General features: G+C 34.9%; 1 protein-coding gene across 3 annotated transcripts in view; it reads left to right on the forward strand.

Moving 5' to 3' along the window:
* The window catches only part of WDHD1 (WD repeat and HMG-box DNA binding protein 1), a 66,364-nt gene that overhangs the window by 3,485 nt on the left and 38,242 nt on the right, over positions 1–24,637 (forward strand). For 2 of the 3 annotated variants that reach the window (XM_045566827.1, XM_045566812.1), the window contains exons 3-12: positions 8,380–8,491; positions 10,296–10,447; positions 11,119–11,230; positions 11,408–11,458; positions 12,410–12,505; positions 15,577–15,669; positions 16,930–17,036; positions 17,256–17,397; positions 21,913–22,123; positions 24,443–24,630. In XM_045566827.1, the coding sequence (XP_045422783.1) occupies positions 8,380–8,491; positions 10,296–10,447; positions 11,119–11,230; positions 11,408–11,458; positions 12,410–12,505; positions 15,577–15,669; positions 16,930–17,036; positions 17,256–17,397; positions 21,913–22,123; positions 24,443–24,630 (1,264 nt within the window). The remainder of the gene's footprint in view (positions 1–8,379; positions 8,492–10,295; positions 10,448–11,118; positions 11,231–11,407; positions 11,459–12,409; positions 12,506–15,576; positions 15,670–16,929; positions 17,037–17,255; positions 17,398–21,912; positions 22,124–24,442; positions 24,631–24,637) is intronic. The other variant, XM_045566819.1, reaches the window with a different exon arrangement.

Here is a 24,637-nt window from a genome sequence, read left to right on the forward strand (position 1 = left end):
TTTATTAGGAAGGAAGAGAAGCAAGCTGAAGGGATAGGCTAACTATTGTGCAAATGCAGTCAGGTTTATGATCAGGACTGCCCGTATCTATAAAGTTGCTGATCCCTAAGCCTTGAAGGGAAAAAATAAACACCAGTTGACAGTCTTTTAACAGGAAGGCCTGAGCAATGAAAACCCTTTTCCTGGTTTTTTTGTTTTTTTTTTTTTGAGACAGAGTCTCACTTCATTGCCCTGAATAAAGTGCCGTGGCATCAGCCTAGTTCACAGCAACCTCAAACTCCTGGGCTCAAGTGATCCTCCTGCCCCAGCCTCCCGAATAGCTGGGACTATAGGCATATACCATAAGGCCCAGCTAATTTTTCTATTTTTAGTAGAGATGGGGTCTTGTTCTTGCTCAGGCTGGTCTTTAGTTCAAGTGATTCTCCTGCTTCAGCCTCCCAGAGTTCTAGGATTACAGGCATGAGCCACCATGCCCGGCCAAAAACACTTTTTCTGGATTGGATTCATTAATGGTTTGTCAGGAAGTACCTTGCCAGTTAAAGACTGCCTTTAAAGTTCTTTTGATACTCAATAGTGCTCCTGGCCACCCAGAATTCCGTGAGTTTGACGCCTTTGAAGTGGTCTACTGGCCCCCAAACACAATGTCAGCCTGTAAATCAGGAGGTCATATAGACTTAAGGCTCATTACACATACTACTCTACGGAAAGGACTGTTAGTGCTACAGAAGAGAACTCCAATAGAGAGAAAGTCTAGAAGGATTACACCATGGAAGATGTCATTGTTTTTACAACAGAAGCCATGATTCTCAAGATGGACAAATTAGAGCAAAAAGGAAATCCATCGATCCCGAAACAATAAATTCTTGCTGGAGAAAACTGTCCAGATGTTATGTATGACTTCATGTGATTTATGACAGAGCCAGTCAAAGAAATCGTGAAAGCGATTTGGATATGGCAAAAAAGGTGGAGGGTGAAGGGTTTTAAGATATGGATCTCGGAGAAATTCAGGAGCTAATGGACACCACATCAGAGGAATTAACAGAAGATAACTTGGTGGAAATGAGTGCTTCTGAACTAGTGCCAGATGATAAGGAAGATGTAGAAGAAGCAGTGCCAGGAAACAAATTGACATTAGACAGTTTGTCAGGAGAGCTCCAATTATTCAAGCCTGCTTTTGACTTCATTTACAACATGGACCCTTCTGTGCTACGGGCACTAAAACTAAAGCAAATGGTGGAAGTAGGGTTGGTACTGTATAAAAACATTTTTAGAGAAATGAAACTGAAAAAAAGACAGAAATTACGATATATTTCCATAGAGTTGCACTGAGTGTGCCTGCCTCACCTGCATCCCCTTACATTTCCACCTCTGCCACCCCGGAGATAGCAAGACGAGCCTCTCCTTTTGCTCCTCAGCATATTCAGTGTAAAGATGACAAGGATAAAGACCTTTATGACAACCCACTTCTAGTTAATGAATGGTAAATATATTTTCTCTACCTTAGGATTTTCTTTTTTTTTTTAAATTTCAACATATTACAGGGGTACAAATATTTAGGTTACGTGTATTGCCCTTGTCCCACCTGAGTAAGAGCTTCAAGTGTGTCCATCCCCCAGACAGTGTGCACCACACCCGTTAGGTGTGTATATACCCATCCTCTCCTCCCCGCTCCCATCTGCCCAAAGGATTTTCTTAATAACATTTTCTTTTTTCTAGCTTAATTTATTGTAAGACTAAAGTATGTAATACATTTAACATACAAAATGTGTTAATTGACTGTTTATGTTATTGGTTGGGTTTCTGTCCAACAGTAGGCCATTAGTTAAATTTTTGGGGGGGTCAAAAGTTATATGTGGATTTTTGGTGTCCCTAAACCTCATGTTGTTTAAGGATCAACTGTACATCTTTAGCTGATGCCTCTCAGAGTTTAGGATTAAGATTCCGGGTGTGTATCTAAATGTGGGAATTGTCAGCATATAGATGATATTTAATTCTATGAACTTGGATAAAATCACCTAGGGAGGGAGTGAATTTAGAAAAGAAACGAGGTTCAAGGGCAGGCACTTCAAAAGAGAGATTAAGTTAGGGAAGGAATATCCAGCTAAAGAGATTAAGAAGCGGTGGCTAGACAAGTAGAGAACCAAGATTCAAGAAGGATGTTTAGAAGCCAAATAAGTATTATAATGAAGAGGAAATAATATGCCAAATGCTCCTTTTGGATGGAATTGAAGACTGAGAATTCACCATTAAATTTAGCAATGTGAAGGCCATTGATAATCCTGAGCAGTTTTATAGAGTGGTAAGAACAGAAGTCTTGTTGGAGTAGATTCAAGAGAATGGAAGGGGAAGAATTGGAGTTAGTGAGGATGACACTCACAAAATGAGGGTAGTTGGCTGAGCATGTGGGGTTGGGAAAGGTTATTTTGTTTTTGTTTTAAGATGAGAAAGGTAACATTATATGTGTGTGTGTGTGTGTATGTGTGTGTGTTTGTATATATGAGTAGAGATGATCCAACAGAGAGGGATAAATTGATGTTATAGTAAAAAGAGAAGGAATTGCTGGAGTGATGTATTTGAGTAGGTGAGAAGAGACAGGATCACAAGGGGGAGAGATTGGCCACAGATGGGAACATGTCAAATTTATATGTGGAGGGAAGGTGCACCTAGGAGGAATGGAGAGAACATGTGGACAATTTCTGTAGATCGCTTCTGTTTTCTGAGTGAAATTGGAAGCAAAATTATTAGTTGAGAGTGGGATAGGAGGTAGAAGTTTGAAGAAAGAAGAGTAGGTGTGAGATAGAAGAGAGAAAGTTGAATGGACTAGGGAAATACAGTTGGATTGCTGGGTAGCATCAAAGGCCTACTTCAAGTGGTAATGAATTTAAAGTAAGGCTAGCTAACCTGGTTGATGTTTTCCTCCAACCATATGTAGCTCTGGTAGTGAAAACGTGGTAATAGGCAGAGTTGGATTTGACCAAGGTTAGTGTGACAGAGTGATAGAGGGCTAGGGGTTGATGTAAAGGATGATGTTAATTACGGACTTAGAATCTAAGGCAGATTAGGAGGGATGTAAGAATTTGAAGGGAGTGAGAGACTGAAAAGTAGTTTCAATGAATTGTGGATCCTAATAGAATGTTTAAAATTATTGGAATTAAGATGCTAGGGGTATAAGGTAAAAAAGAAGTGATTAGGATGGTTGAAGTTGAGATTAAGAAACAGATGCGGTACTGGTAAAGACAAGGTCTAGGCTGTGACCGTAGGAGTCTAAGATCATTAGAGGAAAGGCAAGAGTATCAGGTGGTTTCATCTACAAGGATGTTGAAAATACCAAGAATTATGATAAGAATAGTGCTGTTGGAGAGAGTAACGATGAGCCAAGTGCTAAAATCCTTAGGAAATGGGGATTTCTCTTTAGGATTCTATAAATGGCAGTTTCAGGCTTTTTTTTTTTTTTTTTGAGAGAGAGAGAGAGAGTAGGGTGTGGCAATAGAATGGAAGTAGTAAATGAAGTGCAATAAGGGTTCAGGGTTGGGGGGGGTAGAAAGGAAATCAGCCACCCCTTAAGAGGGCTGAGCAGTGACCTCAGAGGACTGATCAGAAAAAAAGCTGAGGATATAGGGATTTTGTTGGTGACTGACCATGAGACTCACTTGTTAGGGAGGTGGTCAGATTGAGGAAGGAACATTGCTCTGTGAGGATGGAGAGTCCAGGTGGTTAGAAATGCCTTGGTAATCACTGACTTCTTGTAGTTACCTCATAAAGAGGATGAAGGCATAATAGAATTAGTCCTTCTGCTCAGAAACTTACAGTTGTCTTCTTGTTATCATCTAAACTAGGACAACTTTAAGAGTGAGGAAAATGGGCCGGGCGCAGTGGCTCACGCCTGTAATCCTCTGCTCTGGGAGGCCAAGGCAGGAGGATGGCTTGAGCTCAGGTGTTGGAGACAAGCCTGAGTAAGAGTGAGACCCCGCCTCTAGTAAAAATATAAAAATTAGCTGGGCGTGGTGGTGTTTGCCTGTAGTCCCAGCTACTCGGGAGGCTGAGGCAGGAGAATTGCTTGAGCCCAGGAGTTTGAGGCTGCTGTGAGCTAGGCTGAAGCCATGGCACTCTAGTCCAGGTGACAGAGCGAGACTCTGTCTCAAAAAAAAAAAAAAGAATGAGGAAGAAGATTTAAAAATAATTAAAGTTATAATTTTTTGAAATATTTATTGACTGGCAAATTATTTTGTTCTCTAAAATATTTCTATTAAAAAACTATTTCAAAACATTTTTTTCTAAAAAACATGTTTGTGACATTAACAAAACCTTTTTTCCGTATTTTATTTATTTTTCTTTAGTTTTTATTGTGGGAATTTCCACATGTGGATAAGAGAGAATGGTGTAATGAACCCTATTTACTCTCCTTTAATAATTACCATACTGTGGTCAAGCTTTTTTCTATGTATATTCTCAGTAACTCTTTTACTTCTTACTTTATTATTTTAAAGCAAGTCCCGTATATGTGATAACTAAAGTCTGGTTTTTTTGGGGTGGAAACTAGTAGTACAAAGATTTAGCAAGACTCATGAACTAAAAAAACAAGGCACAAATAAAGCAATATTAGGGATAAAAAAAGGTACAGTGGAGGCTTCAAAATATCATGTGACTATAGTAACACTCTTATGCCAATAATTTTGGGAATTTGAAACAAAGGTATAAATATATAAATTAGAAATATATCAATTGGCAAAATTTACCTAAGAAAAAACAAAAACATTTATGTTGATTATCTAAACATTAACATATAATCTAAACATTAATATAAGTTAGAATAATCATTCTTAGTACATATTCACATATTTTAGTAAGTTTTTTAGCCTATCTCATAGTATTGCTATTTTTTTGAAAAATGTGTTTTTTAAATACAATGTTATTTTTATTTTTCTCATAAAATTAGTGGCAGTCTTATTCAGAGTTGCATCTTATGTGAAATAAATTTGAAATGAGATTTTCAGTTCTTTGCTTTAGACCATAACATTTTTCACTGAGAAAAATACTCTTATTAGGCATTCTAAGGTACTTGGCAAGCTCAGAGCAAATTCTACTAACTGGAAGAATCACAGTATTTAAGAATTTGTTTTAATTGAAAGGGTAAATATTTTAGCCTCAGTATTTTTATAGGATCTGTATTTTTATCTCCATTCAGAGTACCCTTTTTCAATGATAGAGTCTTCAATATTTTTAAAGACAAAAATTCATCAAGTTGTCTATGATTCTTTTGAATGTTTCACGGATTTTAGGCCTACTCTATTTCATTTCATTCTGGCACAGAACATAAATTTATACAATTAAAAATAGGAGTTCCATCAAAAGATTCTTTCCACAAGTCAAAGTGCAATTATAGAATTTCAAAATTAAATCATTCACCATTTCAGCTTTTCATGTATAATTTGTTCAATTCTTATTTGCTTTTGTAGGGATAAATTTCAGTGTCTTCCTGTGCATAAGGTTTGTTTTCCTTAATTGCATTTCCCTAAAAGCTTCAAAGGCTTAAGTTGAATGCTTTGATAGAAGATTTCTTACTGTTTTGAACTAAATGCAACTAAGATTTAGAGGACTTGTTTCTAATAACACTATAATACCATTACTATAGGACACTTGGATTGTTTCATAAAGTCACTCTTCAAAACTCAAAGATTTTAAAAATCCAACTGATGATGGCCAGCAGAGGGAGAAAGCACATCCTACAATGCCAGTATTTTTGTGTATTTAGCATTAGTTTGTTACAAAAATTTTGTTGTTCAATTATTCTGGATATAAATACAACTGTCTGAAATTTTGACAAGTATGGCTTCTTTTTTATTTGGCACATTATGTCACAGCTCATTTGGGCACAATCATGAATTATAATTCTAATTCCAAGTACTTTTTTGTTTCATAGATTTCTTGATATAGTTAAAAACATTGTTTTGTCTATAGTACTGTGCACTACCAAAATTTGTATTACTGTTAAAAATTAAGAATTTTATGTTTAGCATTAAACTTTTCAATGAATTTAGATAGAATTCTCAGTAATGTCAGATGTTTCACTTTCCACAGAATGAGCTTCCAGAAGCTTTACTTTGTTTCCATGAACTGAAGGGAAAATTAAACCGTTATTGGAATTAATCTGACTAATTTTTGTTTTGTTTTGTTGTAAATTTCATTTCTCTTTTTTTATACATTATTTTTCTCATAAGAATCAGAGGCACTGATTTTCTATTTAAAACCCCTGATGACATGGATATAATGTCAGTATCATTTAACTGCTTGAAAATTTCTTTTGCTAATGGATACAACACATTAAGTCACTTTTTATGTTTGTAGTAGAAAACTTGGAATGAAAAATGAGCAAAATTAGTTTAGAACAACTGATATTTGTTTTAGTCCTGCACTGTGTAATACAGTAGCTACTAGCCACATGCAGCTATTTATATTTAAATTAATTAAAATTAACTTAATGAAAAATTCAGTTCCTCGGTTACATTAGCCACATTTTAATTGCTCTGTACTAGATTTAGACCATTTCTGTCATCTCAGAAAGTTCTGTTGGACAACACTGAAGAGTTATGCTTGACAAAATGTAAACTCACTTTCTGCAGCTATAGAAGTGCAGTTTTTAGGCAGTCTTCTCAAGATAATGACTAACTTTTAAAGTAGATACTTCTTTGGGAGTTTTTCATCTTCTGATTTTCCTGTGGATGGTGTTATCACTATAGCCCCGTGGTAAATGTCCACTAACATTTTGTTCAAGTTATACTTACCAACTTTCCTGAGAAGCAGAAATTTAATATTTAATTTTTTTATTAAACACGTACTTGATGTATTTTTTTAGCTTATTGCTACTGAAAGGGTTGTGTTGTTTTTTTTCCCCAAAATTTGAAAAGCACAGCCAAACAATAAAATTTATATATTGTTATTTGAGACAGTAAATGACAAAACCACTTAGGAAGAATGTTCAGACTACTTTAGAAGCTCTTCACAGAACTGCTTAACTCTATTTCCTGCCTACATTTCTCATTAATTTCACTATAATTTCCCACAGGCCCTACCAGCTGGCTCCTGCAACTTGGTACATCCCCCCCATGCACCTGCTGATGCACTAAGTAGTCCGTAGGAACAGCAACATGAAATACTTCTCCATCACCACTGGAGACTGAAAGAAGTAGCTATCTCTGGGGGCTTATGTCTGAATTCAGTTTGTTTTTTATCAGTGAATGCCTCACATGTTGTCCTTGAAAGGATTTGTTAATTATATTGCATCAAGAAAGGGTTAGAAACGGGAAATGAGTTATCACTGGTCATTTTTCAGATTTAGCCATGTGTTACAGTGAGACACGTTTCATGTGTGTTACACTACTGAACAAGACCATGGCAGAAGCTAGAAATGCAAAGGAGAGGTCCGCCAAACCCACCCCAGCCAATTTTGATGCAACTGATACTAAAATATTTTAAAGTAAAAAATCCAGGACAAATGCCAAACCAACTGGATGCATAAACTAGGAATATCCTGGACGAGTATGAGTCTGCCATTAAGATTATCCTAAACAGGATAACGCCAGTCTTCATTTTCCTTACCATTTTCTGGATTGTCTGCTCCATGTAAACACCTCCATGCTTTACTGACTTCATATTTTGGTTGATTTCCTGTTTGGAACTGCCCTCATCACCAGTCTCGACATATTCAGTCCTACTTGTCCTTTGACTTCCCAGTGTAAATACCACCTTTCTTATGAATAGGCGGGAATTAATCTTTTTCTATTGAACATCTGTAGTTCTTTATATGGCTCCTTTTTTGCCACTTACCATATATTATTTTTGTATTTTATTATATATGTTATATTTTGTATTTTTATTTGCTTTTTTGTATGTGTCTGGTTAGGATACAAAATGAATAAAAGCACTTGGAAGATGAGAGGTTTAAAACAAGTTATGATAGATATAGACATCCATTTGAATAGTCACCTTTGGATAATTGAGCTCATCCATCCATTTATTTATTCAACAAGCATTTATTAAGGTTTCTGTGTCAGAGATTGTTTGGTGCTAGGGATACAGTGGTGAGCAAGGTAGACATGGTCCTTGCTGTTTCAGAGATTACACACTTATCTTTCTCACATTATTACAAATAAATAATTTTATGCCAAGAATGAACTGTAGAGAGCATTAAACTCACCTTTTATTTTACGGAATGGGAAGTTAGTACTCTTTGTTGTTGAGGTTTATGAGTATAAAATGAGAAAAAAATATTGGCTAGTACTTTGATTTTATTAGAAAATGATAAATGTAAAGGTAGCATTCTAAAAAAGTTAATATGCCTGAAACTGGATGACTTTTTTAATGTATATGTTTCCTTCACAGTTGTATTGTGACTTGTGGAAGTGATGGTGATGTGAGGATTTGGGAAGACTTAGATGATGATGATCCTAAGTCCATTACTGTTGGAGAAAAAGCATATTCATGTGCTTTGAAGGTAGTAAAAACAATTACATCAATTGATACGAAATGATCCTGGCATGTGATTTTTATGCTTAGGTGAAAAATGCTTTTATGGAAGTTTTGAATATAGATGTATTGTTTTTGTTTCTCTTATGAAATAATATTTTAAAATGTATAATAATGCCATAACTTGCCCACAATTTTCAAAGGTAAACTCTGAATGGTTTGTTAAAAGTGATTAATGGGTATTAATAGTAAACCAATTAAAATATATGTAAGAAAATTGTACTTTTCTTTTGAGAAAGATTTAAATGCTCCCTTTTTTCCTTCAAGGGAAATCTCAGTGGTGTTTTTAGCTCACTGCTATGGTTTGAATGTGTCCCCCCAAAAGCATGTGTTGGAAACTTAATCCCCAATGCAACAATGTTGGGAGGTGAGGCCTAGTGAGAGGTGATTAGGCCATGAGGGCTCTCGCCCCATGAATGGATTAATGCCATTATCTTAGGAGTGGGTTCATTGTAGAGGGGAGAGTCTGGTCCTCTTGCACTCTCTTGTCCTTTCTTTGCCCTTCTGTCATGGGATGACACAACCACAAGGCCCTCTCCATATGCTGGCTTCTGGCTCTTGAACTTTCCAGCCTCCAGAATCATGAGACAGTAAATTTCTGTTCATTATAAATTACCCAATCTGTGTTGTTTTGTTACAGCAGCACAAAACAGACTAAGATATTCACTAATTAAGATAACTGAAGGAATTGTTTTAGAAAAAAGGAATGTTTCATTAACTTTTCCAATATATATTCATATTTCCATTTTTCTGATGTTTCATGTGTGGGAAACATGGGAATGAGATGTAGGTTACTTTGAGAATGAAGACATGTTCAGAAGGACTTTGGAAATTCAGTATCTACAAACCCCTAAGGTTTTTATTGTTACGACTTTTAACTTGAGTATATTGTATTTGGGTACAAAAATCTTTCCATAGGATTCATATTTTTTCTAAACCAGGCTCATTTAAGGTAGATGAGATGATATTTAGATAATTTTGATATTCTTTTTAAAATGATCATATATAATGGAAAGTACATCCCCAGAAGAAAAAGTGTAAATGACCAGCATACATTAAATATAAGCTAAATCTCACTAATAAGCAATGAAGTCCAAATTCAACAATGGGTATTTTTTTTTCCTATCAGATTGGCAAAGATGATAAATATTGCTAATCCCAGTATTAGGGCTTAATTTACAATAAGTGAATTCTAGGTGTCAGCAAGAGTGACTCTTCCTGGGGCTCTGAGGGAGACTCTGTTCCATTTTTGTCTTCTAGGTTCTGGTGGTTGTGACAATCCTTAGCATTCCTTGGCTTGTAGACACATCACTCCAGTCTCTGGCATGGATTCTGCATTCAGACTTTACCCTACAAAAAGACATATAATGATTTTATTGTGGAAACATAGGGCACTACTATAGTAGCCATTACGGCAATGCCTTCTGATGCCCTCTTTCCTCGAGACTAGCTATGTTTTCTCTGAAAAACTCTCTAGTCTCCTTGGGATCCATAAAAATACTATTTAAATATTTTTCTTGCCAAAAGTAAAAGAAAAATCAGAGATGAAAAGATTGGCTGGTGAAGGTAAAATTAAGTTTTCTAAAGCTAGCAAATTTTTCTTGCTAATGTACATTTTAGGAAAAGGTGTACATTGAGTGATAATTTTTCCCTTGATATGAACTACATTTTTAAGTTTTTGTGTTTTTTTTTACTGGATTTTTAACTATGAAGAGACTCCCAATTGATTTGGATTTGTTTTTGCCGGTTTCTTACCTTTATTTTTCTTGTAGAATGGAAAATTGGTCACTGCAGTTTCTAATAATACTATTCAAGTGCACACATTTCCTGAAGGAGTTCCAGATGGTATATTGACTCGCTTCACTACAAATGCAAACCATGTGGTCTTTAATGGGGATGGTACTAAAATTGCTGCTGGATCTAGGTAAGGCTCTTTGACATCAGAAAAGGAAATAATGTTAGGAAAAAAAGGCCTCCTTCATTTGTTTCGCGGTAATATTTTCAGGACTCTGACACTTTATTTTTTTGTTGTTGTTACTTCATTTTTATATTCAAGCCTTTAGTAAAGGTTTTTGAAGACAAACTTGTGCTTCTTTGTGAATTGAAATACATTGCTTTACAGATGGCCTATTCAATAAATACTGAAAAGATCGCTTGATACAATATTTTAAAAAATTATTTTAGTTAGAATTTGGACTGTACAACCAGAATTTTTACAGTTTCCCTTGATGCTTTTCATAGGAAAAAAATATAATTGGTTGAATTGCTGACATGAAGTGAAAGGGATAGTACTTTTTTAAGTGGTGCGGCTGTTATTAGATTAGCAAATAATAGAAGCTTACAATGTAACTAAAGAAGCCAGTTAGGAAGTATTTGTATTTTAACATAATGGGAAATCTTCACTTGGGTTTTCAGCATCTTTAATGGAGCAAAACTAAAAGATAAGTCATTAAATTTGGGTGCCAAATTTTATAAGTTGCTATAGAGAAATTATAGCATTTACTCTTGTGATTTTGAAATATTTGGTTCATAGCTTTTAGGAGAGGCATTTAGTGTTGGCATTTATTCACATGCATTACTCCTTATTGTTTATAGTGATTTCCTAGTCAAAATTGTGGATGTGATGGACAGCAGCCAACAGAAAACATTTCGAGGACATGATGCCCCTGTTTTAAGTCTTTCCTTTGATCCTAAGGACATCTTTCTGGTAATTATTTTTTCCCTCTCTTTTTGTGTTTTTCCTGCATGTGTTTAAAAAATTGTAAGAGAATTAGCAGAAAATTTCACCCAGTAGGTAAAAGGCTGATTGATTTAATCAACCGAACCAGTTTCCATGTAGTATTTTCATATAATATTATTAAAAATCTATTATTTGTTCCTGCAGGCATCATCTAGTTGTGATGGATCTGTCAGAGTGTGGCAAATTTCAGATCAGGTAAAATCATCAATTTAAATTTAAAACTTTTTGTTCATTTCTATCGTATGTTGGGTTTTACATATTGTATTATTGGGCCAAATTAGTAATTGTTTTTCTTTGGCGTTCTTTAAGTAGCATTAATGTTTTTGTGATCAAATTCCATAGTAACCTAATGCAAAAGAAAATACATTGAAGACTAATTGCTTTTGTACCAAATCACAAGGAGAATGACAGATTAATATTTTATTTTTAAGCTTTGTAAATCAAGGCAGTAAATTTAATTATTATGTATTTACAAGATAACTACCATGTGTTGGGCCTTGTGTTGGATGTTGGGGATACAAAAATAAAATAAGACATTGGCCACACTTAATTTGGAAAGTCTAATATGTAACTTAACCTAGCCTGATAAAGATTTTAAAGGAGGTATGAAAGAAAGTGCTCTCTGATTGGCAGAGGGAACAATTAAGTTTTCCCGAGGCAATCAGAGATACCTTGGCATTTCTAGAGATAATGTGACTGACAAGAAAAATATCCCCCGCAGATATGCCTTAGTAGCCATAGTTCCTTCCCCTTATTCTTGAGCTATTTAGAAAGACTGACTTTGATACCTTAATGTCTTATAGTAGACCTTTAAATTTTTTTTTATTTTTATAGACACTTTAAGATTTTAACATATTGGGGTTTTCTGTATATATGTTTATTCACTGAGTATGTTTGCTTATTCTGCACAGGAAGTACTTTTACCTAATTTAATTATTTAAGATTTGTACTCTTTATACCTCTGAAGGGCTTTAAGCAATTTAGGTAAATCAGGTATTATTATAATTAAATTAAAGTGCACAAAGTTGCTTTTTTCTGAAATATGTATCAATTTGAAGAAAGGACCTATTAAATGTATTTAGTTCTGCATATATTTTAGGAGGAATTTTCATAAAGGAAAATAAATTTTCTTTTTTAAAAAATCAGACATGTGCTATTAGTTGGCCACTGCTACAAAAATGCAATGATGTGATAAATGCAAAATCAATCTGCAGACTTGCTTGGCAACCCAAAAATGGAAAAGTAAGTGACTCTTATTTTTCAACATTTGTTTTAAGTATTTATTCCAATTTTTGTCAACTTTGAATGTAAGAATAGTTTTTTAATTGTAACTTTTTGTTTCATTTGGTTTATAAATTTTAGAGCCCCAAGCCAAATAATTAATATTGAAATGATTTAAGAAATATTTCAACTTTTTAAAGATTCCCTCTAAAGTGTATATTTTATGTAAATTAATTAATTTTGTATTTTTCTTTACATTCTTGCTTAATGGAATAACTGAAATAATCTTGTTATGTCCACTGTCACCATTAGTATTTAACATTTTAGAGGTACTAAGCCATACAGTTAGAAAACAGAAAGATATGTGGAGTTTGAAAGAAAGACGGAGAATGTTCATTATTTGCAAATGAAATGCTTATATACAAGGAAATCCCAAGAGTGTCAAATGGGGGAGAAAACTATTACTATTAATAAGAAAATTCAGTAAGGTAGCTGGAAGCAAAATTAATGTACAAAACCAATAACATTCTGTATATAAACAGTAGCCATTTCGAAAATATAGTGGAATAAAATAATGCATTTACTTTTAATTGTGAAAGATAGGCCGGGTCAGACATGGTGGCTCAGGCCTGTAATCTCAGCAATTTGGAAGGCCTAAGCGGGAGGATTGCTTTAGGCCAGGAGTTTGAGACCAGCCTGAACAACATAGTGCTACCCCATCTTTACCAAAAAATTTTTTAAAAATTAGCTGGGCATGGTGGTGCATGCTTATAGTCTAGCTACTTGGGAGGCTGAGTTGGGAGGATCATTTGAGCCCAGGAGTTCAAGGTTGCAGTGAGCTGTGACCATATCACTGCACTTCAGCTTTGGGTGACAGAGGGAGCAAGACCCTATCTCTAAAAAAAAAAAAAGAAAGAAAGAAAGAAAAAGATAAAATAACCGGGGTTAAATGTACCAAGAAATGTGAAAGATCTATCTAAAGAAAACTTTGCCATGCTACCAAGAGGAGTTAAAGAAGACTTGGATAAATAGAAACATATATCCCATTCTTAGAAAGGAATTTTTGATATAAATAAAGATGTCAGTTCTTCCCTAAATTAATCTATAGTTTTGACAGCATTGACAGCATTCAAATACAAAATATGAATAAGATGTTTGAGAGGACCAAATTGACTGATTCTAAGTCCACGTGGAAACTGAAGATTTAGACAAAGGAAAGTGATGAAAAGTCTGGTCCAATAAGATATTAAAACATAAAGGTATAGAAATTAAAAATTTGCTACTGACTCATGAATAGACATGTGTCTATTAGAGAAATAGATCCAAAGGTATATGGGAATTTAGTGTATATAAAGGTAGAGAAAAGGAGATTTAGTAAATTGTATTAACACAAGAGCATGAATACCAGGAGATGAAAAATCATTGAGGACCGTCTTGGAGGCTCCCTCCCATGCGATGAATCTCTTTATAGGTATTTGCTATGTTATTCTTTCAACTTTATGTGTGAAATTTTTCAGAAAGGAAGATTAACAAACTTAATCCTATAAAAGAATTTTGCATGATAAAAATATTATAGAGTCTCAGCGGAAATGACAAACTGGGGGGGGAAGTTTGAAACAATATAACAAAGAGCTGATTTCCTTAATATACAAAGTGTTCTAACAAATCAATAAAAACCCAGTAGAAAAATAGACAAAGACATGAGCAGTGTATAGAAAAAAATATATAGTTGGCTTTTAAACATGAACATATATGCAATCTTTCATACTAAAAGAAATATAAATTGAAACTATAGTGGTAGCCTGTTTTCATTTATCAGAGATAGTCAAAGATCAAGTTTGAGTATATGCTGTGTGGAAGAGGGTTTGGCAGTTTTTATCAGAATAAATGACTAATAGTACTACTTCTAGGCATATATCCTATAAGCATATTCATACATGCACAGTATAGAGTATGTATAATGAAAATGTTGCACCACTGTTTGTGACAGTAAAGACTGGAAACATAAATATTCATTTATAGAAAGCTGGTTAAATAAATTATGGTATTTCTGTATACATATAGATACAGTGTTTCTCTGAACCTTTAGGGTGAGGTATATCTGTATATCCTTATATGGAATAATCTTCAAGATATATTGTTAAGTAAAAAACATCAAGCTGTAGAACTGTAGGTATAGATAGGATGCTACTGTTTATTAATTTTAAAAATTACAGGTCTGTGTGTATATATATATATATATACTTATATATGTACATATGCATTCTTGTGTAGTCTACTTAATTTGCCATTGGACAGTAGAAATAGGATTTGGGGATGGGAATGAGACTTTGAGTATGTACCTTTTTGTGTCATATAAACTTTTAAGAGTGTACATTTTATAATAAAGTGATAGTTGAACGCAAGGAAATCTAGTATATGTTTTTCTTTGGTTATAAAACATTAATTAATTACTTTAAAAATTAAAAGTAACATAGCTTTACTGTTTGTTAATAATTTTTTTGGATAAACATGGGAAGGATACACAGTTTTAGTTTTTCTCCTAATCTGTTTCTTTGGAAGAATGTGTAAGAGGATAAATTTCTTTTTTTCTTTTTCTAAGATATTCAATGGATTCTGGGTCTACTTCCTTCCAATAAATGAGATGAATTTTTAGATCCAAAGGACCTAGATTCCTTAAGAAATAATTAAAAATACTAGTAACTACAAATTCTTTGTTTTTCAGTGCAAGCAAGAGAGTGATTATCACCTAGTTTTTGCTTACCAAATTTTTCAGTAATTTTCTGAGTTTTGTCAGTTGCCAGTTAAAATACAAATTTGTTGGGGGAGGAGAAAAAATATATAAATTTGTACCAGGCATGGTGTGTGCCTGGAGTCCCAGCTACTCTGGAGGCTGAAGTGGGAGGATTGCTTGAGGCCAAGAGTTCAAGGCCGGCCTGGGCAATATAGTCAGAACCCATATCTAAAAAAAAAACACACACACACACACCAAATTTGTTTTTACGTCTGTAAATTTATTTGGATGTATTTTCTGCCTTTTTTCCTCTTCAAATTCAATTTAATGTAAACTTTTATTAAATCTTTTCTGATAGTTACTGGCAATTCCTGTCGAAAAATCTGTTAAGCTATATAGAAGAGAAACTTGGAGTCATCAGTTTGATCTTTCAGATAATTTCATCTCTCAGGTAGGTTTTATAAGTGACACTTTCAGTAGACTATAGGAAATATTTAATACATATTTTGCCTAAATATAGTTGCAGTTAAATATTATTGGAAGTTGAGAACAACTTCAGACTGTCGTGCATGTCTCATCTTTTCTTTATTTGATCGGTAACTGGACACTAGATAGGTCTTTGCTAAGTCCTATCTGACCTTTCTCCTTTGTGAGATTTAATAAGAAGATCTTTTTAATTCATAAGAAGTCAAATTTAACCCTAGCATAGTGTTAGAACGAGTTATTCCTTTTTTTTTTTTTTTTTTTTTAAGACTAGTCAAGTGCAGTAGTGAGAAGGGGGCAAAGTAGAAGAACAAGGAATTCAATCTGTAACTGACTATGAACAATCAAGTGAGATAACTCACTACTTTTGGACCAGCCTGGAACAAGTTATTCTTGAATTATCAGTAATTAGCCTTTATTGTTAAGTGAGTTTCATTAAGACCTATGATCGTAGACTCTGGAATTAGAACAAGAAAGGTTTTTGGTCTCTCTCTTTCTTTGTCTTTCTCTCTCTCTCTCTCTAACACACACATACACACATTTCAAAATTAAGGAAATATAAGCCCAATAGGTCAGCAATAGCTTACTAAGTTTCACTTCACTTACTGGTTCTCTTTATTTTAATAGTGATTGCTAAGAGGATGCCTTGTATTGGCTCTCTTTCTAGGATGATAATGTTTTTTGGATTTTGCTTTTAAAATTGTGCTAGGGCCAGGCACAGTGGCTCATGCCTATAATCCTAGCACTTTGTGAGGCCGAGGCAGGAGGATCACTTGAGCCTAGGAGTTCGAGACCAGCCTGAGTAATATAGCAAGATGCCATCTCCACAAAAAATGTAAAAATTATCCGGGCCTAGTGATGCACGCCTATAGTCCCAGCTACTTGGGAGGCTGAGGCAGGAGGATCAGTTGAGCCTAAGCCCAGGAGTTGGATGTTGCAGTGAGCTATGATTATGCCACTGCACTCTAGCCCAGGCAACAGAGCAAGACGCTATCACCAAAAAAAAAAAATTGGGCCAGTATAATTTTCTCTTGGTAAAGAAAGTAATAGGTGCTAGTGATAGTTAAATATTATTAAAAAAGAAAGCTAAAAAATAAGCTTTATCTTATCATTTGTGTATGATATAAATAATATAAAATAGGGATATAAAATTTGAATTGAGTAATAAAGTGAATGTTTAATTTCAAATTATGCCAAATTATTATTTATTAACTATTTTTCTTTATAGACCCTCAATATAGTAACCTGGTCTCCATGTGGGCAATATTTAGCTGCAGGTAGTATTAATGGCTTAATTATAGTATGGAATGTGGAAACCAAAGACTGCATGGAAAGGTATGATTTAGTGTATCTTTTGTCTCTTCTTTGCTCATTTCTATTAGTTTTTTTCTGTTTTATTATGAAACATTTTAAATTTGCAGTTATTAGGTTGTCAGAATGAAAATACACAGCTATTAGATTGTCAGAATTCATTTTAACTAAAATTTACGTAAAGAAATGTACAGTTTGTATTTTTCTTGACAGTATTTTAAAAACCAACTTTTTAATTTTTAGGGTGAAAAATGAGAAAGGTTATGCAATTTGTGGTCTGGCGTGGCATCCTACTTGTGGTCAAATATCTTACACTGATGCACAAGGAAATCTAGGGCTCCTGGAGAATGTCTGTAACCTTACCGGAAAGACATCAAGCAGTAAGGTAATAAGTAACATGGTAGAACAGTTTCTTCAAAGTGTTTCTGTGGTCGTATGGATTTGAAAGACACCAGAAACTACCTTTCTTGTAAAATGACAGTTCATGTTACTATATTAAATGCTCAGTAATAATTTATAGGAAAGAAATATGTTTTAACTTGTTTAACCTAATGTTTCCCAAATATGTTTTACTAAGAAACTTTTCCCCCCTCTATATAATGCCTTTCCAAGGAATACTGTTCGAAATACTATTTTTGTATCATGTGTTCTCGGGATTGTTAGGTAAATGTTTTATAGCTAAAGCTTAGAGTTAGTAACTGTATCAAGTTTCAATTGGCCTATAAATTTTTTCTGCTCTGAATTAGTCTTAACTCTTAGAGCTACTCATATACCGCTTCTGCTTAGTCATACAGTTTTATTGAATTACTTTAAACAGGCCACCTTGTTTTTATACCTTGCTTTTGTTCATTATTCACCCTGCCTGGCAAATGTACCTATTCATATTTCAAATCTTAGTTTAGACTTCCACTTAAAGATTGCAGACCTTAATACATGCTTTTATCTTTCCTCCTCCTAAAACACCCACTAAAACCACACTAAAGGAATTTTTTAAATGCATTATCCCATAAGGTAAAAAAAGACAGTTTGTGTTGATAATAAAATTTTGGAGGCCAGAAAATAAAAGGATGGTTGGAAACTAACTTTGGCTTCTCAAAAATTTGAATTCTAAGCCTGCAGCCGGGGGAGAGCTGTGAGGAGCTGCTCAGTTTGCCTGACTAAATCTTCAAAGATTGGGAATTTAGCAGCACTAGGTACTTCTAAAAGAGGGGCTGAAAACAGAAGGGTTTATTTAATGAGCAAGAGATCCCTCCAGTCTCAATGTCAGAGTGCACAACTGGGTAACAGCCTTCCCTCTCCCCACGTACATCTGGCAGAATGTTAGAGATTTGTTTTCTAGAATGGGTAAAACGAAGACAGTCTTTGGCCTAGGGACACTGGGTACAGTCAAGTGGAGTTGGAGTTGGGTGAGGGGGGAATATTGTATTGAAAACAGAGGATTAAATGACAGTGTCCATACTTGAATGTTAAAATTCCCAGCTTGCTTCTAGTTGGCTCCCAGAACATTGTTACCCAGTCTTATACTTTTCATTCAGGAGACTGGAAGAATCATCTTTGGGGAATCTGTCCAAAAGAAAAGATCTAAAGAGAGAGATTCTTAACTCCAGGGAAAACAAAAAGTTGTAAAAGAGAGGAAAAATGATCATAATATACTGCATCTGTAAAGTGAAGATGGGAATAGGGCTAACAACTTAGGGTTATTGTGAGTGTTAAATCAATTACGTATATTTAAAACAGTGTTTAGCACAACACTTTGTAAGTATTGGCTATAGTTTTTATTTGGCCGTGAATAGCATTTGCATGATCATAATAACCTAAGTACTGTATATTGATTGAACCAAAGTGAGAATATCTCTATTGGGAGGACTGGCGGAGAAGAATAGTATGCATGCATACGTGGGGGTAGGGGTGGTTGTGATAGGATACCAAGTCCTCATTTTCCATAAACAGAAGTTAACAGGATCTATTAAACTGATAATGATTAAAACTGAAAAATAAAAAAGAAATAGTGCTAGAATATTACTTCCAGGTATGAAAGAAAGTATCAAAGAAACAAAAGAGCTGGAAAGATTTACTCTGTGGAGAAGGAAGTTGGGAGCTGTGTTCAAAGGCCGTCACCTCTTATGAAATCTTTAACCCTTCTGTCCAGAATGGACCATTCTCTCCTTTTTCCTTTCATTCTTCATAGTACATTTTCACACCTGTTAACATTTTATGGGCCTCACCATAAATACATGGCAAAACTCCGATTTTCCTATAAGAAAATCCAAAAAAAGGTTTTGGCCAACTTGAATACATAAACTTTTAGGACTATAGATGTAATGGTTAAATATCTTCTTATAGCATTTTGTTATTAATTTAATTATTCATATCAAATGATGTTTAAATACATGAATTATATGAATTTAGAGGTACTTTTTAAATTTTCTCTGATTTTATTAAACATTAGTTTTTCTGAACAAAATTATCTTTACTTCCATTTAAAAAGTTTGTAGCCAGGCACAGTGGCTCACACCTATAATCCCAGCACTTGGGGAGGCTAAGGCGGGAGGATTACCTGAGGCCAGGAGTTCAAGGCCAGCCTGGGCAACATAGGGAAAGTCGCTCCCCACCAAAAACTTTTAAATGCTGTAACTAAAAAAATAAATAAATAAATAAAAGGTTGATGATATAGTCCTTTTTAATCCATTAATGGTATTCTCATTTCCATTGGCTTAACATTTGTTCAGTTTTCATTCATCCTATAGGAGTAACTTGTGTATCAGCAATGTATCTGCTTGCCATTTCACTTTTTATTTTATTTATTTATTTATTTTTAGAGATAGGATCTCATTTTGTCACCCAGGCTGGAGTACCATGGCACAATCATAGCTCAGTATAACCTCTAACTCCTGGGCTCAAGCAATCCTCCCAGCGCAGCCTCCTGAGTAGCTAGGACTATAGGCACGTGCCACCACATCCAGCTAATTTTTAAATTTTTGTTAGAGAGGGGCTCTCCCTGTGTTGCTAGGTTAATGTCGAACTCCTGGTGTCAAGTTATCCTCCTGCCTTGCCCTTCTGAAGTGCTAGGATAACAGGCATGAGCCACTGTGCCCAGCCCTATTTCACTTTTTAAAGTGATCAAAAAATTTGTTCACGGTGACACCCAGCTCCTGCAATGGTATGTTCATTTTCCTAGGAAATAATGATTAAATCCATGTTGAATTTCTTTGCCTCTGTTGTTTTTTTGTTCTATCACTATCTCCATAAGCATCAAAAAACTGAGATGATTTAAAAGAAATGTATAGTATCTTGTTCAAAATAAAAGTAAATGAAAGCATGTCTTATATTATGAGAGACTTTGTGAAAGGATGTGAAATTCGTACATGAGTGGAGAAAGATTTCTCACACAGAGTTTAGGATTACAGAAGTAAAAGTTTAGTTTTTTGAGAAGGAAAGAAAGAGAGAGCACGAAAGAGAGTGAGTGAGTGAGTGGCCATGGCACACAAATGAAGTAGAAATGTGGGGCCCCTAAGAGAAAGTCACTTGGAGTTTTAAAGGGTAAAAATGGCTTTTTTTCCTCTGCTTTAGTAGACTGATAACAGAAGCAGCAGCAAAGCTGTTGTAGATGTTCCTTGTTTTCTCTCTTTTCTCTGTGAGGCTGGCTTATCTGAGTCCTTGGAGTCTGGTTTTTGGCAGGAACTGAGGCAGAGTTGGAGCGGAGAGCTCATACCCCTACTGTCTGCTTAGGGATCTTCAAGGCTGAGAAACAACTCTTAGAGATAACGAGTTAGGCCACAGTTGTTTAATTAAACAAAACAAAGGGCAGTTGTACTGTGAGTTTATTTCTCTTTCTATTTGATAGTTTATTTTCTTCTGTTGATTATTAGTAAGGACACCTTTCACTTTGGACCCGGGCATATTAATGTGACTTCTGGGAAATGACTTTTGAGGAATAAAATCTCGCCTTGGCCGGGCGCGGTGGCTCACGCCTGTAATCCTAGCTCTGGGAGGCCGAGGAGGGTGGATCGCTCGAGGTCAGGAGTTCGAGACCAGCCTGAGCAAGAGTGAGACCCCGTCTCTACTAAAAATAGAAAGAAATTATCTGGCCAACTAAAAATATATATATAAAAAAATTAGCCGGGCATGGTGGCTCATGCCTGTAGTCCCAGCTACTCGGGAGGCTGAGGCAGTAGGATCGCTTAAGCCCAGGAGTCTGAGATTGCTGTGAGCTAGGCTGACGCCACGGCACTCACTCTAGCCCGGGCAACAAAGTGAGACTCTGTCTCAAAAAAAATAAAAAAATAAAAAAAAATAAATAAATAAAATCTTGCCTTATATTTTGGCATATGCAGTATTTGTTTGCATATCTGTCGTTACACTCAGGCCTCATCCCCAGACTATAAGGCATTTAAAATAAAGACTGAGGCCCAGAGTAGTGGCTCATGCCTGTAATCCTAGCACTCTGGGAGGCTGAGGCAGGAGGATCGCTTGAGGTCAGGAGTTGGAGACCAGCCTGAGCAAGAGTGAGACTCCGTCTCTACTAAAAATAGAAAAAATAGCCGGGGATGGTGGCGAGCACCTGTAGTCCCAGCTACTTGGGAGGCTGAGGCAAGAGGATCGCTTGAGCCCAGGAGTTTGAGGTTGCTGTGAGCTAGGCTGACACCACAGCACTCTAGCCCCGGCAACAGAGCCAGACTCTGTCTCAAAAATAAATAAATACATACATAGGATATAATATTCATAAACATACTAATTATTATCACTCAGAACATAGCTTATTTGGTTGAGTTTATAGATATATATGAAAAGATTGCCTTTTCAGTAATTGAGTTTTTCCAAATAGTTCACTGATACTATTAACTTTCATAAATAGTTCACTAATAATATTAACTTTCTTATTTGTATTAATCTGTTCAAGGTATCTAGCAGAGTGGAAAAGAATTATGATGATCTTTTTGATGGAGATGATGCAAGTAATGTTGGTGATTTTCTAAATGACAATGCGGTTGAGATCCCCTCTTTTTCAAAAGGGATTATAAATGATGAGGAGGATGATGATGACCTCATGATGGCTTCAGGTCGTCCTAGACAGCGAAGTCACATCCTAGAAGATGATGAAAACTCAGTTGGTATGAATTTGACTTTGTGCATGTGATAATCCACCCTGTTGATTAATGTTTTTGACTTTTTAATTAAAGCTATTATTTAAAGTCATTATTGGATTTGTAGCTAACTAAAGCAGTGCTTGGAGGGAATTTTATAGCATTAAATGCTTATGTTAAAAAAGGTTTCGAATCTATGACCTAAGCTTCTGCTATAGCAAACTAGAAAAAGAAGAAATTAAACCCCAAGCAAGCAGAAGGAAAGAAATGATAAAGAGCAAAATTCAATAAAATTGACAACAGAAAAACTATAAAGTCAATGAAACCAAAAGCTAGTTCTTTGAAAAGACCAATAAAATTGATAAGTCTCTATCCTGACTGATCAAGAAAAAGGCAGAAATTACTAATATAAGGAATAAAAGAGGAGTCATCACTATAGATCCTGTAGACTTATGCTAGCCAATGTGGTAGCCACTAGACACAGGTGGCTGTTGAGCACTGGAAACATGGCTAGTCCTGACTGAGATGTGTTGTAACTCTAAAATGCAACCAGATTTTGAAGACAGTAAGAAAAAAACGAATGTAAAATATCTAGTAAATTTTTTATTTTGAGTACATGTTGAAATGATATGTATTTTAAAGGTAGCATATTATTAAAATTAATTACATGTTTCTGTTTAGTTTTTAAATATAGCTATTAGAAAATTTTAAATTACATCTGTACCTCACATATTTCTGTATGCCAGCACTACTATTGATAACAAAAGGATAACAAGAGAATATTATAACTTTGTGCTCATAAATTTAAGATGAAATGGGCAAATTCTTTGAAAGATACAAACTACCAAGCTAACTCAAGAAGAAATAGATAACCTGAATAGTATTATATCTATTAAAAAATGGAGATTATAATTTAAAACCTTCAAATAAAGTGCCTGTCACAACAACTTACATGCTAAAATAACACATTTGAGCATTATTAAGTAAAATGCCAATGTACGGTGTTAAGTTGTGCTGCATTTAAATCACAGGGTTTATAGAACAGCAGTCCTCATCGTTTTACAGGTCTCAGTAGTCCTTTACACTCAAAAAAAATTTTGAGGACCCCCAAAGAACATTTATTTATGGAGTTATAGCTATTATTTATCAGAAATGGTTAAGTGTTTATTCACTTAAAATAACAGTAATAATCTCATGTAAACATGAATCACATTTTTTTATGAAAAACAAGAAAATTTGGTAAGAAGAGTAGCATTTCAGTCTTTGCCATATCTGGCATAGAGGACAGCTGGATTCTCTCATTTGCTTTTCGATCAAGTCTATTGCTGTATATTGTTTTTCTTGAAGTATATGAAGACAATTTGATCTGACACAAATATGTAATGTGGAAAAGGAGACATATTTTAATAGCCTGGTCAGATAATTGTGGATACTCTTTGATACTGCACCAAAACTTAGCAGATGGTAGTTTCTTAAAGATTACTTGCAAAGTGGAATCTGAAAACTTCAATGAACTTTTTCAACTATTTTACATTAAAATCCATTGGTCTCACTTGTACTTTTAATAGACTTTTTAACCACGTTTGATTTTGCAGCATATGCATTGGTTTTGTCAAAAATTGGCTCACTGAGGTTTGCAGACCTTCCTAATATTGACATCTCATCCAATATAAAATATATTTGTTAGTATCATCACCAGTCTTATCAGAAGTTTTTAAGTATTAGAAAGTTATCAAGCTCATAGTGGCAAATAGAAGTTTTCCAGTATTCTAATTTTTGCTTGAAAGCTGAAATTTTATCATTGGTAACAAATGCTATCAGTTTTTCTTAAATGACAGGTTCCCTTCATTCATTTCCAAGAAAATGTTTGCCAGATACCCACGTCTGCATAAGCATAGTTTATCTGGCATTTTTTTTTTTTTAAAGTAAAGTGGTGTTCTGTGAAAAATCACTTAGTTCAGCTTGCAACTCAAACAAGGGCACAAGTGCTTTTTATCAAGACACCCATCATACTATTTTATGCATACTTCCCATTTTAGCACACAGAACTTTGTTTTTTAATCTGTATAAGGATCAGTATTTAATCACATTAATATTTTTACTGCAAGTGAGTGGTGGTTCACAATAGAATGACTGTTAACATAGTTTCATGCCACTGCCTGGATTCATGCTAAGACACCAGGAGTTTTGCACCATCACTGCATCTCTTTAACACAGTGAAAGAGGCAAATACCATGTTGGTGTCATCAAATATGAATGGAAAAGTTATTAGATTCCATAATGCTTTTTCTTTTTCCTGGTCATTGGTATTTATGATTCTCTTAAATGTAATCCATTGTTTTGTAGATGTTACAATGCTAAAAGCTGCTTCTAGTCTTCTCAAAGAAGAGGAGGAAGATGATCAGGAAGGCAGCATTCACAGTCTACCACTTGTAACATCCCACAGGCCACATTATGAAGGACCCATGCCAACTCCCCGGCAAAAGCCATTCCAGTCAGGTTCTACACCCTTGCATCTCACCCACAGGTTCATGGTAAGCC

Source organism: Lemur catta, chromosome 1, assembly GCF_020740605.2.
Source record: "Lemur catta isolate mLemCat1 chromosome 1, mLemCat1.pri, whole genome shotgun sequence".
Lineage (NCBI taxonomy): Eukaryota > Metazoa > Chordata > Mammalia > Primates > Lemuridae > Lemur > Lemur catta.